A 13,708-nucleotide genomic window follows, 5' to 3' on the forward strand; every position below is an offset into this window, starting at 1 on the left:
GCCTCCATCTCCAGTAGCCCACTGTCACCACACCCGCCTTGCAACAGTTTCCCCTTTCTTCATCCTGCTGCCCCTCCCAGTTCACATTCCCACTTCACCTTCACTGTGCATGACTCTTCACTGGCTTCAAAAACCTGTATCACATGCTTAGCCTGTCTACCTGCCACCCCCCCCCCCCCCCCCCCGCCCCTCCCTCCTGCATTACTAGCCATCAAAGCAGCTGTGCCCTAGCAGGTCACTAGCCCCCAGCATCAATCTTCCTGCCTGCCTCCTGCCTCTCTTTCCCTTGTCCCATCCCACCTGACACAACCTCCAGTACAGCCTGGTCCACCTGTCGAATTGCAACACTGGCACAATTTGTCTAGCTGGCATTATGTGGGGGCATAAAAGGCATGTCTGTGTGTGTATATGTGTTGTACTCTAACTCAACTAATAATTACACATTAAAAACAAAGATTCCAAGACCCACCAAGCGGGAAAGCACCAGTAGACAGGCACAACAAATAAAACACACAAACACACACACAGAACGTCTAGCCCTAGCAACCGATGGCCGCCACCAGGAAAGAGGGAAGGAGAGGGAAAGATGAAAGGATGCGGGTTCTAAGGGAGAGGGCAAGGAGTCACTCCAATCCCGGGAGTGGAAAGACTTCCCTTAGGGGGAAAAAAGGACAGGTGTACACTCGCACACACACACATATCCATCCGCACATACACTTATATGGATATAATAGAGGGAAACATTCCAACGTGGGAAAAATATATCTAAAAACAAAGATGATGTGACTTACCAAAAAAAAGCGCTGGCAGGTTGATAGACACACAAACAAACACACAAACACAAACATACACACGTCTATGCTTGTGTTTGTTTGTGTGTCTATCGACCTGCCAGTGCTTTCGTTTGGTAAGTCACATCATCTTTTTCAACAAATAATTATTATCATAACTGGCAAGTTTTCTTTTTATGTGTGCTCATTGACAACTCTAAGCTTATTATTCTTTGTTTAGATATAATCGTGAGTGGAGGTTTTCCATTTCAAGTAGTTAAAAATGAATTTGTGTCATAAAGATACTGATTGGTGGATGTTCCAACTTATTTCATATGGACTATCAGTGGTTGGGAAGGGAGTGAGACAGGGTTGTAGCCTCTCCCCGATGTTATTCAGTCTGTATATTGAGCAAGCAGTAAAGGAAACAAAAGAAAAATTCAGAGTATGTATTAAAATCCATGGAGAAGAAATAAAAATTTCAAGGTTCGCCGATGACATTGTAATTCTATCAGAGACAGCAAAGGACCTGGAAGAGCAGTTGAACGGAATGGACAGTGTCTTGAAAGGAGGATACAAGATGAACATCAACAAAAGCAAAACAAGGATAATGGAATGTAGTTGAATTAAGTCAGGTGATGCTGAGGGAATTAGATTAGGAAATGAGACACTTAAAGTAGTAAAGGAGTTTTGCTATTTGGGGAACGAAATATCTGATGATGGTCGAAGATATAAAATGTAGACTGGCAATGGCAAGGAAACCATTCTGAAGAAGAGAAATTTGTTAACATTGAGTATAGATTTAAGTGTCAGGAAGTCGTTTCTGAAAGTATTTGTATGGAGTGTAGCCATGTATGGAAGTGAAACATGGACGATAAATAGTTTGGACAAGAAGAGAATAGAAGCTTTCAAAACATGGTGCTACAGAAGAATGCTGAAGATTAGATGGGTAGTTCACATAACTAATCATGAAGTATTGAAAAGAATTGGGGAGAAGAGGAGTTTTGGCATAACTTTACAAAAAGAAGGGACCGGTTAGTAGGACATGTTCTGAGGCATCAAGGGATCAAAAATTTAGCATTGGAGGGCAGTGTGGAGGGTAAAAATCATAGAGGGAGACCAAGAGATGAATACATTAAGCAGATTCAGAAGGATGTAGGTTGCAGTAAGTACTGGGAGATGAAGAAGTTTGCACAGGATAGAGTAGCATGGAGAGCTGCATCAAACCAGTGTCAGGACTGAAGACCACAGCAACAACAACAACAATCAGTGACCAAGGGAAGAAACCTTTTATATTTCAATTACTGTAATTTTGTTAGTAAGGTTCTCATATCAGTGCTTAAGACATTTACTGAGTGTTATGACAGCTGTTTCAGAAGATTTTCATTTTCAAGGATGTCTACATTGTCCCGATGTATATATAACATGTATATATGAGTGTATATATAACATCTATACCTGGTGAATGTTTTAGTTAAATTTCAAGTGAAATTCTAAAATATTGATTTCATATCAATTTTGTACCATTTTACACAGTTTGCCATAATATTTTGATACAATATTGCAGATATATCCTGTGACTTTTATGGCTCATGCCATAGATGTTTCATATTTACATAGTGAATATAAAATAAAAATAAAAAATAAATATATATTCTGTTACTACATAAAATAAAACATCTGTTGTGTGAACTGTCAAAAATTACAGTAAACATCTACAGTATTATGTCTAAATATTATGCCGCACTGTATAAAACAGTACAAAATCAGCGTGAATTTGATATTTTAGAATGTCACATGAAATATATAACTGAAACAGTCGCCAGGTACAGTCACACTATGTGTTATATATACATCAGGACAATGTAGTTGTTCCTGAAAATGGAAATCTTGCAAAACAGCTGTTGTAATACTCAATAAATGTTTTAAGCAGTGATACTGGAACCTTATTTACAATGTCCTCTTGAGATATATATTTTACTGCAGGCACAAGAATAAAGAAACTTATAATAATTTTGTTATTATTTTAGTTAAAATTAATGAGCATGGTGATGCTAGTCACATTTTTCAACATATCTGTTTTGCAGGCTTGCATACTGATGAATAACATACAGCAACTGCGTGTACAACTAGAAAAAATGTTTGAATCAATGGGAGGTGAAAAACTTGAAGAAGATGCAGCCAACATTTTAAAAGAGTTGCAACAAAATCTAAACTCTGCTTTGGATGATCTGGCAGTGCTTTTTGCAACAAGGTAAAATTTTGTATTATGTCTAGGCAAGAGAAATATAAGGAGAAATGTTCAGTAAAGTTTACCATAAAATGCTATTATAATTTTTGTATCAACAAAATACTGAGAAAATTTGTTATGGAACAGAAGTTGGATGAGGGAAGAGATTTTCAAAGCATAATGTTGTGGGCATCAAAAAATGCAGGAAAAAATCAGAAATACCATCTCTTTGACGTTGCATACCTAGTTGCTATGCCCAGTGCTCTTTTCCACTTTAGATCTCCATAAAATACATTTTTAATGATTTCTCTTTTCTGTGATACCTCTTATACCAAATTATATTTAATAAGCTGATTGAAATGCTCTTACTCATTAACTTCAGGAGTTATGACAAGAAATATAAAACATTGCATTGTACACACACACACACACACACACACACACACACACACACACACACACACAATCAACAACACATTTATGATTATAGCATAATTTAATTGGTGCCTTTCCCATGAATGTCTAGGGGAAGATAATAGAAAAACATCAGTAGGAGAATAACAGTGTGAATTTATACCAGGAAAAGGGACAGCATATGCAATCTTCAGACTCTACCAGCTTTAAGAAAAACAACAACTGAAGACTCATAAATTACATGAGGTCTTTATAAATCTAGATAAAACATGTAATAGAGTGCCTTGGCAAGAAATTTGGAGATAATACCAGAGTTGTATTATGTCCTGTACAAGATATATACAAAAATGCAAGAACAAGGATAAGAAGGAGTGATGGCATGACAGAGTGGATACCAATTTGCATAGTCTTGTATCAGAGATCTCCGCTCAGTCCCTGCAACTGTGATCAGGTTATCAATGCCCCATCAGCAGAAATTTGATATGAAGCTCCTTGCTTCATGCTGTTTAGCCACAGTAAAAATGATTAGGAGTACAAACTGGAAGACTGGAGGTAAGCACTGGAGGAGAAGAACTTAAAATAACCAAAAGGTAAACAGAGTATTTAATCCTCAGAAATGAGAAAGGCGACAGCCCTAATGAATGGGGAAAGCCTGAAGAGGGTAGGGCACTTCAGATATCTTAATCAGCTGTGGAAAGTACTAGAAATTCAGATTCTGAGATAGATCACAGAGTGCAAAGAGGATAGAGGAATTAGAAAAGGATGCCTGAAATATCGTGTGAAAATTAAAAATTTCAAAGTCAAGGGGATGACTTGTAAGGCAGTTATGAGGTCAGCATTATTGCATGGAATGGGGAAATGGGCCACAGGGGAAAACCAGTGGAATAGGCTAGATGTAGTTGAGATGAGGATGTTGAGGTACATATGAGGAGTCAGCAGAATGGATTGAGTTCCATTTAAGAAAATCCAAGAAACTGTAAAAGTTGTTTAAGTGCACAGAAGACTTCACAGAAAGAATAAAGCTGCAGCAGAGGTGGATGGACTGCATCTGAGAGGAACAGGTGGAAAAACAACTGACAGGGTATGACAGGCTGGATCAGGAAAAGTGGAAGAAACTTGTTAGACCTGTTAACCCTGTGCAAGGAAAGAAAAGATGGAGGAAAAGGAGGAGGAGGATAACAGGAATAGGTGGATCTCAAAATATAAGAAGGTTTAGGAAGTCAGCTTGCTGGGAATTTAGAATTTGCAAAAAAGAATTTAATAAAAACATAGGTTCTGATCAGCTTGTTATACAGGTTTAAAGGGGTAGGGAAGCCCTTCTAGGCTGTCTAAATAGGATGTTAGGTAGAGTGCAGCTCAGTTCTGTGCATGATGTCAACAAAATCATAACTGTGCCAAAGAAGTTGGTTATTGCAGTCTGTATGGGCACAAGAGAGTAATGAGAGGTTCACTCCTTTGCAATTTTTCAGAAGAGTCAATAATGCTAGAGCTGGCTGTGATATTGCTTTATGTTGGTTGGATCATTGTGTGCTGTAGTATGGAGTTGGCCTTTACTTAAACTAAACTAAGAGACTCCAAGATCCCCAACAGTTCAGTTTCACAATTGATCCCTATAATAAGAATATCCTCATTGTATCAAAATCACACAGGAGATAGAGTGTCTGAAATTCCAAGTAAATACCCTCCAAGTGTTGCACACTGGTTCCTATGGCCATTCCAGAGATCTCTTTATATATCTGACCTTCAAATGTGAAGCAATTTCCCCAATTGTTGGATTGGAGGAATGGACCAGTACCATGGCCACTACATTCTCCCGACCTCACTGTTATAGAATTCTTTTTGTGGAGTGAGATTGGTGGAATAGAACAAACAGTTGTGTTAAACACACAAATATTTATTGAAAGAAACACCAATAAAGGAGAGAAACTAAATACACTTTTAAGAAAACAGAAACTTTTTCATTTTTCATTGCCATTTTAAGTAACAGCATTGTTAAGGAAAATCTGTTCACAAAAGCAGAACATATAAGAGCTATTATCGAAAAGTGAACTGTAATCATGTATATCATTTTCAACTGTCTCATTGTGTAACATTTTATCACATTGATATTCACAAATATTCTGTTTTAGTGGTTTTGTTAAAAATTGTGCTTTTATTTTTATCCTTTGAAATGTACTGAATGTAACTTGTACCATCAATTACTTTCTCTCTGATGAAATGTTGTTTTGTGGAAATATGTTTTGTTCTTGATTTATCTCTATGATTCTTGGAGTGTATAACTGTTACTTGAATATCACACTGCACAAGTGTTGGCTATCCAATCATTTCTTTCAGGTCAAGATTCTTTGTAACTCTCTCATCCATATTACCTCCTTTGTGCACGCTACTGCTTTTTCTACCATGCTCAATGCAATTTCATTTCATACTCTCATAGTACATTGAAAATCCCACCAATATTATCACATATCCAGTACTACTTTTATGAGCATCTATACAAGTAGCCCAATCGGCATCAGCGAATGCTACAAGTATTTGACCAATGGGATAATATTTTAATTTGTAATGTACTGTTTCCTTCACTTACATAAGAACCCTTTTTGCTTTAAAGATTGATTTCTCACCAAATGTCTTCTTTTTCAATATCCATCTGTCTTTACTGAAGTTACACCAAATGATAGCTTGACCAATTCCCATGCATCCCGATACACCAAGGAGTTAATGCCTTCAATCATTTCAACTATCCATTAAGTACCTTATCAGAATTAAGTGTTGCATGATACAATTGTTGTACCTTCCTCACACATCATTTGTTTGTGCATATTCAGTATAAGCTTTCTCTTTTGAACAAAGCATCATTGGATGACATTTAGTTACTCTCATTTCTCCTTTTGTTATATTCTTTCTTTTAGTGTGCAACATTGTTGCAAAAATACGGTGTGTTCCACTGTTTCCCTATAGCCTTCAATTAATAGAAACATTGCTTCCAAATTCTCCTCCTGATCTGAGAATACACAAAATTCCTCTTTAGTGCTCAAATGTTCTATCTACTTCTTCGCAGCATCAATACTTGAAACTGGTAGTGCCCCATCATTGCACAGTTCAATAAAGTCTTTCTGTCCTCTATTTCAATTGAGATTTTGCCTATTTGTTACATGATTTCTTATGTGTGCCATTGGTGTACACCATCTCATCCCAAGAACTATTTAGTAACTTGCTTCCTAGCAACTGTGAGCTTACATATTCATTAATCTTGTATTGAGGCATTCAGATATGTCATTTTTCTGTAGTGTATATATCATAGTTACTTCATGCCAAATCCCTTAAGACTTACAGAACTGCAACTATTTGATGAACAGAATGGTAGGCCATTGTGAGTGCAGATTCTCTTTGAAGTATTTACTGATTTGATTTCCCATTGGAGTCAGCCATTTCTTGATTTCTTCAAATACATCATACTTATTTCTGAAGAAATATACAAATATGTATCTGCTTGCATCATTCATGATGTTTAATTAAAGATCTATTGCCTCCCAAACTTGGAACATCAGTAGGTCCCATGAGATCAATATGAACAAGCTCTAAATTGGTTGTTCATTCCTTTGAATTTTGTGATACAGTTTTCAGAAACAGACCTTGTGTCAAATGATAATTAAATCAAAGCCATTAGCTGCTGATAGGTGCTCTATCCATCTGAGCCACCAAAGGCACAGAGCATAGTGTGAGTGCAGGGACTTATCCCTTGCATACTTCCCATGAGACCCACATTCCCAACTGTCCACAACCTACATTCATAGTGTTTCTAATAGATATTTGCCCATTCACTCATTACTCATGCCAAACTAAGCGGATGAGTCTCGTAAGAGTTCAGGCAAAATGTGCCCATTGACACAGCAGAAGATCAATGGCCGGGTAGCCTTTATCTATATGAAGATGGTCAGATGGTATCTGTTCCCAAAAGAACAGATACCATTGACGACTGTGCAGCTTGTCTAGAATGAAATGATAATTAAATTTAAACCCTTAGCTGCCAACACCTGTCAGCAGCTAAGGGTTTCGATTTAATTATCATTTCATTCTAGAGAAGCTGTACAGTTGTCAACAGTATCTGTTCTTTCGAGAACAGATACCATCTTCATATAGATCTTGCATCAGTTTACTCATCAGATAGCCATCACACAGATTTATTTCACCTTTTTCACAGTCTCATCCCAGGACTGCTTCTCTTTACATCAGATTGTTGATTGCACTCTTATTGACATGTGTCATTTCACAATGCCACAGATCTGGTGATTTGGTGTTAAATCCACTGTTTCTCAGTATATTTATTGAATTTCAATTAGCTGCTCATGTCTTCATATTATATATAAATATACATACAGCAGCATATGTATATGTATGTCCTGCATGAAGTTTCAAAATGGGTGTCAGTACTCTGGTGGTTAGTACCTCCAGCATCGCATAGGAGCTGAGATATGGGCAGAAACGTGTTGGTTTAGCACCTGGAATGTAGGCAGTCCTGCACAACATGTGTGTTGTGTGGGAGTATCATCAACCTGTTTTGCAGTGTTTACAAGTGTGAATGGACACGGCTTGTAGAAGGATGGGAGGACAGGGAGGAGGGAGGACAGGGGAGAATGGATAGGAAGAGATGGGATGATAGAGAAATGGGGGTAGACAGAGAGATTGTGGGAAAAGGAGAAGGGCAGAGAGACTGAGGGGAGGGCAGGCAGCAGGAAGTAGGTTGTGAGAGTAGGACACAGGAGGAGAGAGATGGATAGAGGTTTGAGAGATAGACAGAGGACAGATATGGACAGACAGTGAGGGTTGTGTGTGTTTAGATTAGATTAGTTTTTTGTTCCATAGATCCGTATTGAGGAGATCCTCGTGGATGTGGAACATGTCACTTTTTTTTTTTTTTTAAGCTGAAATAACAATACTAATAGTATGAATATATACAACACATCATTTGTTTCTATTGAAAAATTTGTCAGTGGAGTAGAAGGAGTTGGCCAATAGTAAGTCTTTAAGGCTCCTTTTAAATTGATCTTTATTTGTAACTAAATTTTTTATGTTTGCTGGCAAATTATTGAAGATGAGTGTTCCTGAGTAGTGGACCCTTTTTTAGCTAAAGAAAGTGCTTTTAAGTCCTTGTGCAGATCATTTTTGTTCCTGGTATTTTATGTATGAACTGAGCTGTTTGTTGGAAAAAGAGATATATTATTTAGGACAAATTTCATTAAGGAGTAAATATACTGAGAGACAGTAGTTAGTATACCCAGTTATTTGAAGAGGTTTCTACAAGACGTCCGTGAGTTTACTCCACAAATAATACATATTACACGCTTTTGGACTCTGAAAAGTTTTGTTTGATGGGAAGAGTTACCCCAAAATATTAGACCATATAACATTAGGGAATGAAAGTAGGCAAAGTATGTAAGATTTTTCTCTTTTATGTCTCCTTTATCTGCTAACACTCGAATTGCAAATACAGATTTGGTAAGGCGTTTCTGCGGTTTTGTGGTGCTCTCCTCCCAACTGATTTTATTATCATGTTGTAATCCCAGGAATTTAAGACTCTCAGCATCTTCTATTTCCTTTTCTTCATACTTTATGCATATGCTGGGTGGAAACCTCTTACAGGTTCTGAATTGCATATAGTGAGTCTTTTCAAAGTTTAATGTCAGTGAGTTGGCTTTAAACCATTTATTAACATCCATGAAAATATCAGTAGCAGGTCTTTGTAGAACTAAACTCAACATATTACTTATTGCAATACTTGTGTCATCTGCAAATAAAACGAACTCTGCTTCTGGCAGTGTAACTGATGAGAGATGATTAATGTACAAAAGAAAAAGCAATGGCCCTAATATGGATCCTTGTGGGACACCACATGTAATTTCTTCCCATTCTGAAGATGACTGATGACTTAATTCAGTAGTCCCTTGCACTGACACCCTTTGTTTCCTGTTAGCCAGGTATGACTTGAACCATTTTGCAGCACTGCCCGTGACACCATAGAATTCTAATTTGTTTAAAAGGATGTTGTGGTTTACAAAATCGAATGTGCGTATAGTATTGGCATGCCTTGCAAAGGCTTCATGTGTGGATGGGCACAGTTGATCAGAGATAGAGATTGGAGGAGAAGATGGATAATGAGAGATTGTGGAGGGTGAGGTGGACAGAGAAAGGGAGAGGAGAAGATGGACAGAAATGGGGAGGAGAGGAAGGACATAGGGGGATGATGAGGTGGAAAGTGAGAGAAAGGAAGAAAACAGACAGAGAGGGTGAGGAGATGGACAGAGAGAGGGGGAGGAAGACATGTACAAAGAGCTGGGAAGGAGGGGATGGGCAGAGAGGGAGGGGGAAGAGGAAATGGACAAGAGAGAGAAAGAAGCAAGAGTGCAGAAGGCAGGCAGAATGTGTAGTGGGCAGGCTCTTTGCTGATAATCAACTTTGCTCTCACAGTAACCTTCTCCACAGCTTTGGTTTCTCTGCTATCACCTAGAGTTAGGTTTTCAACTAAAATATTTTTTATCAACAACTGAAAAATAATTTTCTTTTGGAACTGTGTGCTGAGTTGCCCTAGAATGCGGTCTCCAATTCTCACCATTCAATGTAACATTTGTACTAACAGCACCTTGTTTCTTTTGCTATCTTTTAAATTTCCTCTTTTCAGAGCAATTTCTGGACATGTGAACAAGTTTGTGATAGTGGTAACAAACAATAGTATGATTTTTGTGTTGCATGTTTCTGAGTTTGTTACTGCCTCTTCTCACGTTGTTCAGTAAATGGTGCCTTCCAGCACCTTTAACTGCTGGTATCAAGGACATTTCATTATAGTCATGAATCTGACATCTTCAGCAAGCAAACACCATTCAGCTGTAGCATTCCTAAAATCATTATTTGGACATTTTCACAAAACTGTAACTACTGCATCCCATTCGTCTGGAGGTCCACATAAAATAGTTGTTGTTAGAACTCTATCTTCAGTTTTGTTAGATCAGCTGCACTTTATTTTATAAGTCATAGAATATTTTCCATAGATTCACAATTTTTCATTTGTAGGAAATATAATTTCTGTATAAGTTACACAGTGTGACATAGGCTGTCCTTTGGAGCACATAATTCTTGAAGTTCTTCTTGGATTGTTTAGTATTTGCCAAATTTTATTCACAAATCAGTGTCTATTAGTATCATTTTTATTTTGTATGACCAACAGGTGTGATTCTCTCCATTTTGTTTGTCAGTACTGTGTCCGTTCACCGTCATCTCTATATATTTTACATATTGTCCTACTGTTGTTAAAATAAAATGTTTTCTTTCACTTGAAATTCTCAAATACAGCATCAGTTAACATTTTACAAATGCATCACACAAAAATACTTTGACAGTTTCAGCAAATGTCTCATCTTTCCCACAAATGCAATGTTTAGATTGGCTAATTGACTCTAAAACAGTTGCCTGTTTCTTTATTAACATTTGTGGGCCTATAACCACTGTAGGATTAAAATAAACTGTCATATTACACACATTAATATTTAGTGAACAGAAAGCAGAATACACTATTATAGCAGAGAAACTAACTGCACTTTTTAACAGAACAAGTCTTCTTGATTTTTCATTGCCTTTCTAAGTGGCAACAATATCAAATTTAATTCAGTCATAAAAAATGGAACAAATGAAGGAGCTTTTATCTAAATACCTAACTTTATCTCTCAGCAGAGATGAAATGTTTGGGTATGAGACACTGATAGACACTCCAGAAGTTGTGGTTGCTCCGTGGCTGAAGATATTATTTGTGAAACACCTGGTTGTTTTGAGTATGCTAGACAGTCATTAGCATGCAGATGCCAGTTGTGAATTAACGTAAACAGATGAAATTTTCAGCAACATCTATAAAACAATATTTATCACATGACAGTCTGAACATTCTGAAGATCACTAGCTTTGCAACCTTCATGGGTCTCTAACAGGAAAAGGGTACACCTGTGATATTTTTTTATTTTGTAAAGAAAGTGTTTCTGTTAATGCTCTCTAAACTTTGTAAAATTTTGTATAAAAGGTTTTTTTACACCCTGCATATGTGGGATATTAATATGTAGGGGGGGCATCAGAGTAAGTAGCAAGGTGTCTGGGGGAAGTGGAGCAGGCGTAAATTTTAGACAGTACAATAAGTGATTGTTGCCCTTTGTCTGTAGATGTAGATGCACCATAGAAATGACACTTTCAGTGGGTGCTCTGAAGGCAGTACCTATGGATTGTTGGAAAGAAGAAACAAACATGTTGGAACATGTGGTTTGGGTTGGATCTGATAATTTGCACTTAACAGATTATTCACTGCCATGTGATGCACAATACATAAAGCTTGGTTAGGAGACCAAAAAATACTATCTTGTAGGGTCCTGAATGAATTCTGGGAAGAAATGTATAATTTCAGGTCTTAGTGAAAGATTATCTGAACCCTTGCAGAATATAAGAATGAGTTTTTGACATAGGAGGTAGCAAATAATATTGGCAATTTTTTGTGACTCAGTGCTTTGTTAGCAATGACTTGGGAAGGCATCTTGGATTACAACAATATAACAACAAATATTTGTTTGTAAACTGTCTGAAGAATGTCCTTACTGTCAAAGCCTTGTAAAAAAAACCACCAGCATAAGCCACAATCCACACAAAGGCCTCAGAGAATGAGTATGTGTGTGTGTGTGTGTGTGTGTGTGTGTGTGTGTGTGTGTGTGTGTGTGTGTGTGTGTGTGTTTCTATAGATAAAGTGTGTATGTAGCTTATGCAAATGATATGGTGTAAGCCAGTGTTCATGCGATAGAGTTGTATTCCAAACTGTGTGAACATGTACATTATGTAGTTGGTGCAGCTACCCAGGTGTTTAGCTAAAGCAAACAGCAGTGCAAAGTTAAAATATTATACCTCTACTTCCAGGAAATAAATCACAGTTTTCATCCTTGATTATTAGATCTGAGTAGAAGTTTTAAACAAATCTGGGTTTTGGAGTTTCCACTTTTTTCATAGTTTAGTTAATAACACTTTGAGGAAATTGTGTATTAGGTGTCATACTTTCTCCTGTAAATATATACCAGACAGTAAAAAAATATCAGTGTAGTTTCCTTGTATGATGGTAATACAAGACTTATGTAACTTAACAATACTCAGACTAAAATTTGATGAGAGCCAGGGAAATTGTACAGATGTACTTGACACCTTTAACCAGTTGCAAATCATAACCAAGATTGCATTTTACGTAGTTCTAATCCTATTTTGATAATTCCCTTTGTTTAAGTTTTTCTGAACATTTGTGTATGCTTGTATTTAATTTATTTTGATATACAATTAAACAACATTGCTTCCTTCATACAGTGATCTTTATCAGCAAAGAATTGTCTTCTGTCCTCTAATGTATTAAGTTGAAACGTTTCAGTACACCTATACTGTTACTTGTTTCATCATCATCCTACATGAAGCCTACATTGGTCTTACATCAACTGTTTCATGAGTTTGGGAATACACTGGGTAATAGGACTAGTTCTAAAGAATACATGTTGAATTAATCACAACAGATAATGTAGCTGTTTTCACTTTTCAGGAATGTATGTGTATTTCGGTTGTCATATTATTAAACATTCAGTTCTGCTTCCATTATTTGAGGTTTGGGGTATTAACAGAGTCTAATTTTCATATGCGCAGCATTACAAATTCCATGTACTATTTTTTCTTAATACTTTTTTGCAAATTGTATTATTATTATTATTATTATTATTATTATTATTATTATAAGAGTTGCTGCAGCATATATGCAGTGTAGTGCTAATCTGATGGGGCTATATAAGGACCAACATATAGGCAAGCGATTAATGTGGCATTTGTGTCTTTTTGACAGGCGTGCAGTAATTGCAGAAATGTGAACTGTCTCGACATTACTATCAAATGCATCAAAATAGAACCAATGTGGTGTTCTTCATCTCTTGTTTGCCAGAGGACAAACACTATTGGACATCCATTGTTGAATGAAGAATGTGTTGAAAACAACCATTGTGGAATGGTGCACCAAGTTCCATGCTGATCATTATAATGCACTGAAAATTTCATAATGCAGAAGTTAACAACAAATCATGTGAGAGACACTTGAGCAGCTACCCTATAGTCCTAATTTCTCCCCAAGTGATTCTCATGCCTTCACTGACTTAAAATGACTTCGAAGGGTGAAAGATTCCTGTCAGATGAGGATGTGCAGCAGGCAGTTACAGACTTCTTCATGCTGCAGGACACTGTGTTTTACAAA

The 13,708-nt window shown here is 37.0% G+C and overlaps 1 protein-coding gene across 1 annotated transcript in view; it reads left to right on the forward strand.

The window, feature by feature from the left end:
- The window catches only part of LOC126281764 (protein unc-13 homolog C-like), a 1,053,980-nt gene that overhangs the window by 919,480 nt on the left and 120,792 nt on the right, over positions 1–13,708 (forward strand). Inside the window, exon 24 of the mRNA XM_049980962.1 lies at positions 2,858–3,024. Coding sequence (XP_049836919.1) covers positions 2,858–3,024 — 167 coding nt within the window. The remainder of the gene's footprint in view (positions 1–2,857; positions 3,025–13,708) is intronic.

Source organism: Schistocerca gregaria, chromosome 7 (genome assembly GCF_023897955.1).
Source record: "Schistocerca gregaria isolate iqSchGreg1 chromosome 7, iqSchGreg1.2, whole genome shotgun sequence".
Lineage (NCBI taxonomy): Eukaryota > Metazoa > Arthropoda > Insecta > Orthoptera > Acrididae > Schistocerca > Schistocerca gregaria.